Source organism: Petaurus breviceps, unplaced genomic scaffold (genome assembly GCF_028583685.1).
Source record: "Petaurus breviceps papuanus isolate PSGF00001 unplaced genomic scaffold, PetGlider_PUasm1.0 140, whole genome shotgun sequence".
Classification (NCBI taxonomy): domain Eukaryota; kingdom Metazoa; phylum Chordata; class Mammalia; order Diprotodontia; family Petauridae; genus Petaurus; species Petaurus breviceps.
This window is the reverse complement of record NW_027185698.1, coordinates 53,898,393-53,912,231: the sequence shown is the minus strand read 5'-3', so window position 1 is coordinate 53,912,231 and position 13,839 is coordinate 53,898,393. Positions and strand designations below refer to the sequence as shown.

Genomic DNA, 13,839 nt, shown 5'->3' with positions numbered 1-13,839 from the left:
CTTCTTCTTCTTCTTCTTCTTCTTCTTCTTCTTCTTCCATACTTTTTCTTCTCTCTATTGATGTTGTTCAGTTCTTGTTAGATTTTCTTCTCAAATAAAATATTTGCAAAGCAAAACCCAGAGAACAATATACACAGACTATTATAGTATTAAAAAAACAACACTGGAAGGCAGTTGAACTCAGATTAATTGCAATAAACAATCTTAGTTCTGAAGAACAAAGGATGAAACACCCATCCCTCCTTCCAGTAAAGAGGAAATGGGGTATTCTATATGTTGTCAGATGTGGTTGCCTTGTTATTCTTAACTTTTTTCTTTGTTATATAGGAGATTTCAATAGTGGGGGAGGGAGGTAGTGAGTGGGGAGTATCAGGAAATGCTTGTAAAAATGTAAAAATAAAAAAAATGTAAAAAAAGCACCAATAAATTGGAAAGGGAAACATTAATATCATATAAGTGTAGGGGCGGCTAGGTGGTGCAGTGAGTAAAGCACAGCCCCAGAGTTGGGAGGATCTGAGTTTAGTTCTGGCCTCAGACACTTAATACACACACACACACACACACACACACACACACACAAACTAGCCGTGTAACCTTGGGCAAGTTACTTAACCCCAATTGCCCCCCAAAGGGCAAAAAACAAACAAAGAAACACCCCCCCCCCAAAAAACATATAAGTGTAAGGCTTCTGGGTAGTCAACATGTCTGACCTCTTTCATTTCTCAAACCTGAATCAAATTGTCCAAACATACTTTTGCCACAGACTTTTATGTCCATCTTCATATTTAGGTATCGAATATATTTAGGTGTATATATATATATATATATATATACGTGTTTGGAGGCTCTCTTGTTGAAAGTCTTCATAGACTTTCTCCACCTTTTCATCTTCTGCAATTAATGTTGGTGCATAGACCACAGTTTTATGATAGTCTTTTTGCTTATGCTTAACAGGAGTATTTTAAGAGCACATTAAGCGTGAACTTCCCATGAAATGATATTTCTTGATGACTTTGGGCACATGTTGAAAGCAAATATGCTAACTCATTTGTTGGCTCTCCAAGAAGACCCTGTGAACCAGCCTTCTAGTCACCTTCAACCGTCCTTTATTTTTTGGTGTTATGAGAATATTGATAGTGATGTGACTGAGTTTGTCCAATGGTAACAACAATTTGCTGGTCATTGGGCAAAGACTGCTCACTTGTAGCACCTATAGTTAAATTTTACAGGTGGCACAAAAAACTGTACTCAATAGTACTTAATATCATACTCTCCACCATTTTAGTCATCATTCTGGAAGTAGAAAAGGGCTACTTAGTACTAAGCACTGCTAGTTTTTTTTGTTTGTTTCATCAACACTCATTCAATAAACCAACAAGCATTTATCAAAGGTCTACCATGTGCCAGTCAGGGCTAATGATGGCATGGAGCATGTCTGCATCCCTGTATACATATGTGCATGAACTTGGAACACTAGAGCTCATTTTATCTTCTCCATCTCATTTCCATAACACATCTATTCTGTTTTTAAATACCCACATTATGGGTTAAGTTCTATTTTGTATAACAACTTTTCTTCCCTCCTCTCAACTCCCCAACCATCACCATCTAGGACTGACCTTAGACCCCCAAGACTGACCGTGGCCATGTCGATGGAAGCTGTGGCCTCATCCATGATGAAGATGCTTGTCTTCCTCACAAAGGCCCTTGCCAAGCAGAAGAGCTGCCTCTGTCCCTGGCTGAAATTCTCCCCACCTTCCGTGACTATGGCATCTGTAAAAGAGCAATGACTCTGTGTGTGTGTGTGTGTGTGTGTGTGTATGACTTTACATCCATTTCTTAGAATTGCCATCTTCCTTTCCTTCAAGGCACAAGTAAAGTACAACTATCCTATGAAAGGCCCTTTCTGACCCTTCCCCCCAATTATTAGTGCCCTCCTTCTACCACAAGTACTGTATTTATTGGATATTCTTATAGATGTGTGTTGCCTCAAGGACTGTTTCATTTCTGTTTTTGCATCTTCATTGCCTGGTGTAGAGCAGGTGTTTAATAAATGCTTCTGAAAGAATGAATATGTATGTTTTCCATGGGTTGATCGTTGGTTACTAGATGGTTTTTCTGTCACTGAGAACTGGTGTGACCTTGCTTTCAGGGGCCCTAGGTTGTGTTGTGATGTGGGAAAGAAAGGAGAGAGAGCTGTTTCTGAAGCACACCTTAGTCTAGCCCTACCTTTTACCTGGCTGTAATAACTCTGGATGAATTGATTGGTTGTTTGAGGGCCCAACTGTTGTGTGGGCAAAGCCAGTCTTGACTCTATCGCTCTCTAGCCTAAGGCATGTACTTTCCATCTCTTGGCCTTGCATGTAATATGGGGATACTACTCAGCCCCCTGCCCTCTCCCCATTCCCAGGGTTCCAGGGAAGGATAGATGAATGGTATGGGACAAGGGTGAGAGATCGGGTAGGAGAAACAATGGGTCCAGGAGTGTTGTGGAACTATCAATAGAAGAGTTCACTCATTACTATCAAGAAATTTGGATCTCTTTGATATGCCCAATGCTCCCAGGCTTTGAAGCAGAGATTTAGTGGTTATTATAGGGAAGAGTTGGGCTGTGTATGTGTGAGATATTTGTGGGGGAGCAGATGAATCTGTTCCCAAGCTTTCATGTAGACTGACTCAGCATAGCCCTCACAGAACCAGGACTCCTCCCCATCTTGGCAGAAAGTCAGTCTGGGGAGTGGGGGTGGGCACAGTTACCTAGCCCCCCGGGCAGTGCCTTCACCACTAGCTTTAGCTGGGCAATCTCCAGGGCTTCCCACAGGGTACTGTCCGAGCACTTCTTTTCCGGGTCCAGATTAAACCTGCAGAGCAGCACAGAGACCCCAATGAATGGCCAGTGAGTGGCCTGGCCCAGCTCCACCCAACCCAAGGACACTGCAAAGAGTGGGACCAGGGCTGGGGTCAGGAAGGTAATGAGAGATCTTGCCCCAAGATCAGAAATCCTCTTCTGGATGACATCAGCAGGGAGGGACTTCTGGGTCTTGGTCGGACCCCATCTGTAGTGCTCAGTTCTGAGCACTATATTTTAGGAATAGATAGGTAAGATGTATAAATGTATACACATTTAGGGAATGGTGACAAGGATAGTTCACAGGTTCATAGATTTAGAGCTAGAAGTGATCCTCCAAGCACCCCATCCCAGGGGAAGACCCTCTTTTACCTTCCTGACCCTTAACTCATGTCTCTAGTTCAACCCCTTCATTTACAGATGAGGTGACTGAAACTCAGAAAGTTGAAGAGATTTGTCCCTTGTTACATAGCACTAGGATTTGATCTTAGAGTCTTCGGGACCTCACTCTAAATCCCTTGATCATTTTATGGCACCATTAAGACTGAAGACTGTAACATCAGGACCTTGTAAAGGACCTGGATATGGTCAACCTGGAGAAGTCAAAATTTAGATGGGAAACATGGCAGCTGTCTTGTAGTATTTGAAGAGAGGCCATCATATAGAATAGAAATTAAGTTTATTTCACTGAGCCCAAGAACAGAGATAAAATTTGATTTACTAAGCCCTAGAGGGCAGAATCTAAGACTCCATGGTAGAAGTCACAGAGATGCTGGCTTTCTGTTTGACACAACAAAACAACTTGCTCACAATCAGAATTGCCCCAAAGTAGAATGTGTTGCCTCTGGAGGAATGATTTCTTTATCACTGGAGTCTTCAAGCAGACCCCTCAAGGAGGGTGTTGTCAGGGGGATTCCTGCTTGGATAGATGACCATGGAGGTCCCTGCCATCTTGGGTGCTTTTGAATGCTTGCTGCTGATCCCTCAGCTTCTCCTTTCCTTTCAACTTGTTTCAGACCAATACTGTTCTGGTCTTTGCACTGGCTAAGTTGGAGCTCTAAGGAGTGGCTTCTGATGTGGAGGGCTGAGGACTCTCCTCCTGAAAGTCCTTTTGGCCTTGGGGCTTCAAGCAACTCCCAATTTTCCAGTCACCTTTTTTTCAAAACTGATAGGCTAGAAACTTAGGGTTCACACCAAAGTTTGACATGTTGCCTGCCTATGACAGATGATGTGCATATCTCATCTCTTCAATGAAACTATGTACTCCTTCAGTGCAGAAACTATTTCTTAATTCATCTTTGTGCCTCTGACCCTCTCATAGCATCTCTCTGGTAGATCTTTAGAAGATTTTTGCTGAATGAGAAAACAAATGAAGGACTATCAACATAGTGTTAGGCACTGGTGTGTGTGTGTGTGTGTGTGTGTGTGTGTGTGTGTGTGTGTGTGTGTATGGAGGGGGGAAGAAGTGCAAAAACCTGAAAGTTGTGATTATAGGTGAATGTTTTGGAACTTTCAGTAAGGGTTCACTAAAAATTTAATTGTTGATAGAAATCACAAAGGCACAGAATCTCAGGGCTGGGAGGGACATCAGAAGTTATCTAGTACAACCTCTTAGCTGACCTGGAAGAAGAGTCCTGGGTTCTGATGGGACATGGACCCCAAGGGTTGGGAGTTTGGACCTGAGGACTAGACAGATAGTTGCTGCAGGGAGTGAGAGGAGTAGACAGTCACTACTTTCCATTTGAAAAATAGCAGAATTGTCCTAGGAAGTAGAAGAAAGCATGAGGCCAAACCTATCATCATCCAAAGACTTAATTTTAGTCAGCTGAGCCAACTTACTCTAGTACCAACAAGGCTGCACTGGATTTGGAATCAGGAAGACCCAAGTTTGAATTCTGTCTCAGATACTAACTATATGAACCTGGGCAAATCAATCAATGCATTTTCAGAGCAACCTGGGAAGACTTGTATGAACTGATGCAGAATGTTGTGAGAAGAACTAGCCAAGCAGTTTATACAATAGCAACAGTGTTATAAAGAAAAACAACTTTGAAAATCTGAAGAACTTTATTCAATGACTAACCCTGATTCCAGAGAATGGTGATGAAGCATGCTACCCGGCTCCTGACAGAAAGATGATGGACTCAAGATATGAAATGAGTCAGATTTTTGGACATGGCCACTGTGGGAATTTATTTGGTTTGACTATGAATATTTGTTACAATGGTTATCTTTTTCTTTTCTTTTTCAATTGGGGTAGTAAAAATCAAAGTTAAAATGTAGTTAACACTTACAAAATTGTGGTTAAGATCTTAAAAATAATCTTCTCATCTTTCCTTTTCTCCTTCTTCCTGTACCTGGCTTTTCTTTTTGCTGTCTTATTCCTACTCTTTCTTTCTTTGTCCCCACCCTCTTGGCTACTGAGGCTGTGGAGGGCATTATTGATTGTCTGCAGCATATTTTTGGGTTGGGAAAGAGAGCTGTAGTCCAATGCCCTCATGTTATAGATGAGGTAACTAACCTCTAGAGAAGGGAAGGAACATTTCCAAGGTTATACAACTTGACCCTAGTATTAGAAAACTCTTGATTTCCAGACCAGGGTCCATTCTGGAACTCTGTGAACACCATGAGGTTCCTGGGTTGGGGGGAGCTATTTCCCCTACAGCAGCATCTCTGGTCTTTCCTGGGCCTCCCCTGGGGTGTTACTCACCGAATGGTGCCACTGAAGAGGATGGGATCCTGGAGGATGATGGAGAGTCGGGATCGCAAGGTCTGCAGGGGCAGCTTTGAAATATCAATGTCATCGATAACGATCCTCCCTGTATTAACCAAGGGTCAACTCACCCAGGGGGACTGCACCTAGTACTGGGAGGTCAACTTGCCTGGGTAGAAGGGACCTAGCTGGGAAGCAGGGGCAGGCCATGTGATTGACCCTCTATATTGAGGCTGTGAGTGTCATAGAAACATTCAAACCCGACATACAACCTGGGGCATCTATTACCTAGTTAGACAGACAAACAGACAGAGCTCCCCACAGTGGAAGAGTGATTTTGCGGGCAGGGGTGCAGCAGTGAGAATTCGTCCTTTCTATAAGGAGTGAGTTGTGTGTGATGAAGGGCAGTCAGAGGGTGTTGTGTTGGGGGTGTTCGAAAAGGAGGACCCACCTTCAAACATGTCAACCATACGGAAGAAGGCCAGAGAGAAAGATGACTTTCCACTGCCTGTTCGGCCACAGATTCCAATCTGCAATAGGAACGACCCAAGGAGTAGCTTTGGGAGAGTCATGGACCAAGCCCTCCCAGGCTCTGATCAAGCTCTCTGAGGAGCTCAGCCAAGGATGGATTGGAGGCTTTTAGTTTGTTTTCTAAAGAAGATGAGGAAAAAATCTCCAGGATGGGCTGCATATCTATTTGTTTATGTGCCTATAATTGTGTTTATTTATTCATGATTTTGTGTGCATGCCTCTGTTTATCTGTGTATGCATATATGTATATATGTGTGAATATTTGCATGTATTTATGTATACACATAGTGCATTTCTCTGTATAAATATGAAATGTACATCCATGTAAATAAACTGTATCTATGTGTGTACATACACATAGAAGAACAATATGGCATAAAAGATAACTGACCTTAGGATTAGGAAGACCTGGGTTCATTTCCTGCCTCTGACATGTCCTAGCCTTGTGGGTCATCTAACTTTTCTGTACCCTTAGCAACTTTAACACTGTAAGTTGCTGTTTTGCATAAGTGGAAGGAGTTTCCTCAATGGGAATTCATTTCATTAATGAAATCACAGGTCTGGACCCCTTTCCTCCTCCCTCCTTTCCCTGCGCAAAAAAAAGTGTATATGGATCTGTGAGTGTATGTGCATGTATGTGCGTGTGTATATCTGTGTGTGACTAGGTTTTCAAATCAACTGGTTTGGGAACACATCAGGCCTCCCTTTCCTGGGCTGCATGTTTATGAGGGCATCTCTGGTATGAGACAAAAGGAGCTACCTTATTCTCACTTTTTTTTTTAAAGCAATTGGGGTTAAGTAACTTGCTCAAGGTTACAGGGCCAGTTATTTTGTGTGGGTGTTAAGTAAGTATCTGAGCCCGGAACCGATCCCAGGTCTCCTGCTTCTGGTGCTGGTGCTCTTACTGACTCTGGGGCCAGTGCTATTACTCTTATTCTCACTTTTATCATGTATAAAGTTTAAAGAGAGACAGAGAGTGATGGGGAGGAAGACAGAGAGAAGGAGAGTGAAAGGGAGAGGGAGAGGGAGAGGGGGAGAGAGAGAGAGAGAGAGAGAGAGAGAGAGAGAGAGAGAGAGAGAGAGAGATTGAGAGAGAGAGAGATTGAGAGAACACACAAGTGTCACAGTGAGGTGGACAGAAACAGAGAGAGACTGTGGGCTTAGGTTCCTCATCTCAGGGAAAGAGATGATCCTAGGAAATATCTCTCCTTCCTTTTTCTCTTGCTACTCATGTCAAATGTCTCAGACCTCAATAAAGGAAAGGAAGGAGCAGGCTGCCACTCCTATCCCCTCTGAGGCTACAATAAGGAGGACTGGCCCTAATGTCACTGGGTATGTGTGTTGGACCAAAGCCCTAAAATGGTCTGGGGAGGGAAACCGTGGGATTCCAGACCAAAAGAGCTGAGTAGTAAGGCTGGTGTAGGACTGGACCTTGACTTGAGGTTATGTGACCCTGGAACTCACCTCTTCTCCTCCCCTTTCCCTGATGCTCCCCTCCCTGTCTCTCCTGCCCACTTCCCCCCGCACCAGGGCTCAGTACTGACCTTCTGCCCTGGGGAGATGTGGGCATTGACGTGATTCAGGACGGGTTTCAGGGAGCTATCATAGCGGACACTCAGGTTTTGTATCTGGATCTTCCCTTGGACCGGCCAGTTCTTTGGTATCAGGGATGGAGCTGAGAAGGCAGTGGGAGGCAGGAATAAGGGAGAGGACCACCAGAAGGGGTCTAACGGAAAGCCCAACTCAGGCTAACTTCTTGTTCCCAGAACCTCAGGTACCCTGGCTCCATTCTGGATTGATTCTGGGTCCTTTCTCTTGAAGCCCTGAGCTTTATCTGCTATTCTACCTCACTGAGGAGTCCTTCCCTTTATCTGCTAATGCATGTGCCTCACCCAGGAGCCCCTGACTCTGTCCTTCCAGAATGTGGGCCTTCACCCAGCAGTCCTTTATTCTTCCCCACGTCTTCCCTCACCAAAAGTTCCTCTTCCTTCCCCTGACCTTTCTCACCCAGCAGTCCCACACTCTTCCCCTAAGCCACCTCCCTCAGAAGTCTCACACTTTCCCTCTCTGTCCCTCACTCTCCCTCTGAGTCACCTCTCCTAGAAGCCCCTGATTTCCTGAGCTCCTTGACCCAGAAGAGCTTCATACTTCCTTCTTCTTGAGTCTCCTTACCCAGAAGGCCCTCATAATTCTCAGATTCAGTTTTCAGAAGCCCATGAATTCTTTTTACAGCCCCCATCTGAATCTCCATGTCTGCCAGGTTCCTCACCATCCAATTTAGGTAGTTGGACACCTGTGGAGAAAACCAGGCCACAGGAAAGGGGATCACTGTCTTTCTTCACAGATGGAGAAGACTACAAGTAATGTTGGGGGCTATGAGTTTGGAACCCATCAGATTGTAAGCTTCTTGAAGGCAGGAACCGTTTTTGACCTTTTTCATATCCCTAGCTCTTAGCACAGTGATTGCCACATAGTAGGACTTAATTAACATTTCTTCATTGATTAATTTGGGAGCAGGGTCAGCTCAGCCAGTGGTCTGTCTCTAGGGGAGTATAGGGAGGATGTAGTAACATCATTTCTAAAACTTGGACCTGAAGTCAGGCAGGACAATGGACTGAAATTTCCATTGTTTTAAGAAGGGGAACCTAGAAGAGTGTGGGGAGATTCTACAACTGGGGAAAAGGGATTGGGAAGAATAGGCTATAAGGGAGAATTGCCTATGGGGCCTTTGTTCCCATAATCATACTTAAATGGGACCTGGAAGAAATCGGTAGGTGGATGTTAGACTGTAAACTCTTAAAATCCAACCTTGGAGTAAGAGGTATCACTTTTCAGATTCAGTCCAGCTCCAGCAGTGATCCCTGCCCTACTTTGGGAGGGGTAGGGTTTGGGGGGTGGGGGTTGGGAACAGTATAAAGTTTTGTAAACTTTTCTACCTAAAAGTCATGGGTGTCTCTGACCTGAAAGATTTGAGGGCCCTGAGATACTGATCATTTAATGTTGGCGACCCATTAGGAATAAGGCCCCTCACCCTTCTCTTACCAGAACAGGGGATCTACCTTGCCTCACTCACCATGAGGGCATAGGTGAGGCCCAGCCCCACCAGTCCTGCAGGCAGCTCCTTGTGCAGGGATTTAGTGATGGAGGCCACAGCAGCAATGAGGACCACACAGGCGCCAATGTATTCCTGGGAGAACAAGATGACTCTTCAGGCATTGTGAGCTCCCCAGATAACTTCCCTGCAAATCCTTCTGAACTGCACTGTATACAGGCAAAGGCTTCACACACACACACACACACTTTTTGAGTATCACTTATGTCTTCATACATACACACATTTTTACACACATTTCATCCACCCAGTATACATAGATGATTTAGCAGAAATGACCATATTTGACACATATGCCTTCACCCATAGACATAAATATACATACACACACATATATTCATGCACATAGGGAGCAAGAAGACAGATGAGGAAAGATGAGGGGTGGTGGGGTGATTTAGGTCCGACATTCAGGGGTTTGTACCCAAGGGATGATGGAGGTACATGGTGTATCCTGCTCTCATTTGGGAGGCATCCTGTCTTGTCCTGGTGCTTAAGAGTGGGAGGAACAGAGGACCGGAGGGAGAGAGAGAGGCTGTAGTCTGGGTTTTGCCACTTACTAGCTGTGACACTTTGGGCAGCTCACCTTCTCTGGACTGATTCTAGCCAGTCTTATCACATATGACTTGCCTTCATATGCTCTAGGCTCCAGCCAAACTAGATTCCCTTGCCCCTCACCCAATCACTTCTACCCTCTCTCAATTCCTGCCTTGTTCACCATCCTCTACACCTGGTATGGATTCTGCTCCCAGCCCACCTCCACCCTGATGGTTACTTCTTTGGAAGTTATTTCTCCTTCTCAAAGCCCTTACAAGGTCTTTGAGATTAGAGCCTGGGCTCTCTTTATATCCCCGGTGCACAGCAAAGGGCCCCAGATGCAGTACATAAATGCTTGTTGGGTGAATTGAGCCTGAGAAATGAGACTGCTCCACTGAGAGATCTCTAAAATGCTCACATTTTTACTGTTATTCTGATTTATACTGTATGGATGGATAATTCTAGTGAGGCAGCTTGGTGAATTTGGAGTCAGGGAGACCTGAGTTCAAATCCTACATTAGACACTTAACTAACCACGAGTATGGGCAAGTCACTTAACCACACTGTGCTTCAATTTTCTTATCTGTAAAATGGGAATATTAATACCTACTTCACTGGTTCTGAGCATCAAATGAGATAACATGTAAAATGTAGCAAACCTTAAAGAACTAAATAAATGATGATGATGAGGAAGATGAGGATGATGATTCCACCTTCCTTTTTTTCTCCCTCCTCCCAACCAGATAACTTGGACTTCCTATGACAAAAGCACCTTTTTAATGTTTTTAATTTTTTAATTAATTTAGTAATGCTATTAATTAGGTAGAATATATAATTATATTCTACCTAATTATATGCAATATTATTAATAATTAATATTATTACAGATAATTATATTAATAATTAACATTCAATATTATTAATGAATTTAATTTCATCTTCAGACTCCCCACCCTCACCTCTGAAGGTTGTTTTTGGATACACCCTTGACTCTCACCCCCAAAACTTCCTCTTATTCCCCAAGGGGTCTGGACTTGCCATTCGGACTTCCAGCCATCGGTTGGCAGCTGTGAGGAAGAGTGAGGCTATGTTGTTGGAGTCAGTGTACTTGAGAAGCTTCTGTTGGAACAAGGCCTCATATCTGGAAGAGGAGGTGAAAGATTGGCTGGTGAGTGAGCATCTGGTCCTCTCCTTTCCTGAGATGCTACAAGAGTGAGGAGGTGGCATGCTGTAATGGGAACAGAAAACTGGACTCATTTCCCTCTATTCTCTCTCCAGCTTTGTTCTTTTGTCAAGATGTGTGTTTTTGTGGAATTGTGTGTGTAGTCAGAAGAACCCCAGGGTGGCCCTCCTAATCTGGTGCTGAGTCAGGGACAATACTGATACACAATTCGTTTCTCCTTTCTATGCACTCCTGCACCTCACCACCCTATACTTGGTAATCAGATCCATGATAAGCAATTTTGACACCCAGGGCAAACAGGATGAAATATGCCCTGAAATCAACTCTGTAATTCATGAGATGAAAATAATACCAGAAGTAGTTAAGACCAATTCAGTTGAGCAGGAGGCAGAATTCATTGCTACGTAGCCTCCATAATGTTGAAGAAATACACATATTCAGTGTTTGTGTCTCCTCAATTCCAGTGCCCTGGGTCAAAACACTAGTCGCTCCACCTTGGTTCTAGCTTTGTGTCACATATTAAGGTTTTATCCCTACAATAGATTGTAATTTACTTAAGGACAAAGATTCTGCACAGTCCCAGCTGAATTGATACCTTTGCCAGAACTGAACACATTTTGCATAGGACACCTACTAACTGTTTGTTTATTGGCTGTTTGAATAGTTAATGGGATTTTGAGTCAGAAGAGAACTGGGAGATTATCTAATCCATGACCCTAATTTTAAGGAAAAAGAAATTGAGTCCAAGAGAGGAGAAGTTGTTCAAGGGGTCTGGGATTTGCCTGAGAGGAAAGATATTATTTTTTATAAAATTTGGTTTGACCTGTGGATTGGGTTCAGGGGTGAGGGATGTGTGGCCTTGAGGCCACATATGACCCTCAAGGTCCTCAAATGACTGAATCCAAACTTTATAGAACTTGAGGACTTAGAGGGCCACATGTGGCCTCAAGGCCACAGGTTCCCTATCCCTGGAATTATTCTGATTTTTGAAGTGATGGAAACACTGGACCTGTTGGGTATTACCTTTCCCCACCCCTGATCAATGGGGGTGGTGGGTAGTGGGAGAGATTAGAGAGCAAACAGTTACACAGAAATGTGAGCAGAGAACTAACGACCCTCCAAGCACTGGGAATGTTTCTTGGTTGACTGAGAATGAACCCAGGATCGAAGATGGACAAAGTCCATCCTGTTTCCAGGTAGGAAAACACCAAATTGGCTTGCGAGTATTCTAGGTCAAAACAGACTGTTTTCTGCTGGGGCAGAGATCCATAAGGGAGCTGGATATGTTGGCATGAGTCTCCTAGCCAAGAGAGGGATATGGGCCAACCTAAAGAAGGAGTAAGAAAGGAAGTAGAGAGCATATGTTAGAACTGGGAATCAAGCTATGGTGGTGGTAGGAGGAGAAAGACAAAAAGAAGAAACTAGGGTTTGGGGCAGCAGACATTTGAACCCAGGGAACTGAAAAAACCTTGAGAATATCAGAAGGCTCATTGTAGTGCTTCACATAGAGTTTGGTCGGTCAGTAGAGGTTTAGAAAATAGTGAGAAGTTAAAGCCTCAGGGCCCAAACAAAGAACCAGTTCTAAGAAGGAGCTAGGAACTTGAAAGGCAACTCAGATCAGTCTATGTGGTCCATGAATTGGGACTGGATTCTTTAGGAAATCATGGATCCAGTAGAAAATGAATTGGATTTGGAGCCTGACAATCTGGGTTCAAATACCAGCTCTGACATTACCTATGTGACATTGGGCAAGTCATTTAATTCTGTGGACCTCAGTTTCCTTCTTTGTAGGACTGAATGGGCTATAAGGCTCCTTCCTGCTTGAGATCTATGGTCCTATGAACTTCATGGAAGGGACCACAGAGGTCATCCAGCTCAGCATATTAGAATAGGAATCCCCTTTAAAACACTAGCTGAATGACCATTTAGGACCATAGGCTTGGATCTGGAAGGGACTATTGAGATCATCTAGCCCAAGTCACTACTACTACTACATAAATATTCAGTAGCAGGAAGGATTTGAACCTAGGGCTTCTGACTCCAGGGCAGATAGGTGATACAGTGACTTAGAATCAGGAAGATTCATCTTCATGAGTTCAAATCTGACCTCAGACTGTGTGCCCTGGGCAAATAACTTGACCCTGCTTGCCTCAGTTTCCTCATCTGTTAAATGAGCTGGAGAAGGAAATAGCAAACCACTTCATTGTCTGTGCCAAGAAAACCCCAAATGAGGTCACGGAGTCAGACATGACTGAAGCAACTCAATAACAACCACCACCTCTGATTCCAATTTTATTACTCTTTGTGCTATGTCAGGGTCTCTCTACTTTTTTCGTGTCATAGACCCATGTGATAGTCTAATGAAGCCTAGGGATGCCTCCTCAGAATAATGTCTTTATAATAAAGCACATAGGATTATAACAGAAACAAATTATATTGAAGCATTGGTCAGCAAAATATGAAACAAAAAATAAGTTCATGGACCCCAGACCAAGAACCTCTGTCCTGTTGTTTCCATGCTTGGGCAAGGGCTCCAGTGATGTAGAACTCACTAATACTGAAGGCAAGCCATTTCACATTTAAATCATCCATAGCTTTGTTCAGTTCAAAAGGATCTCAGAGGGCATCTAGTCATTCTACGGATGAGGAAATAGAAGTCCAGAGTTGGTTAATGGACTTGCCCACATTTACACAGGGATTCAAAATGGTATACAAACTCAGGTCCTTTGACTTTGGAGACAATGTCTTTTTAAGCATATTAATGATGCTTAATTAGTTCTAATTATTAAGAAGGTTTTTCATTATCATTGAACTAAAATTTGCTTTTCTTCACCCACTGTTTTTAAGTTTTGTCTTTTGTGGTCCAGCAGAAAAAGTCCAATCCCTTTTCCATGTGTCAGTCTTACTAACACCGTGTG

The 13,839-nt window shown here is 43.5% G+C and overlaps 1 protein-coding gene across 1 annotated transcript in view; it reads right to left on the bottom strand.

Annotated features, from left to right (window-relative positions):
• Positions 1-13,839, bottom strand: part of ABCC8 (ATP binding cassette subfamily C member 8) — a 124,552-nt gene that overhangs the window by 8,710 nt on the left and 102,003 nt on the right. Inside the window, exons 30-37 of the mRNA XM_069073238.1 lie at positions 10,777-10,879; positions 9,166-9,279; positions 8,265-8,385; positions 7,637-7,767; positions 6,013-6,091; positions 5,559-5,667; positions 2,758-2,861; positions 1,640-1,773 (exon numbers count right to left, since the gene is read on the bottom strand). Of these exons, the coding sequence (XP_068929339.1) occupies positions 1,640-1,773; positions 2,758-2,861; positions 5,559-5,667; positions 6,013-6,091; positions 7,637-7,767; positions 8,265-8,385; positions 9,166-9,279; positions 10,777-10,879 (895 nt within the window). The remainder of the gene's footprint in view (positions 1-1,639; positions 1,774-2,757; positions 2,862-5,558; positions 5,668-6,012; positions 6,092-7,636; positions 7,768-8,264; positions 8,386-9,165; positions 9,280-10,776; positions 10,880-13,839) is intronic.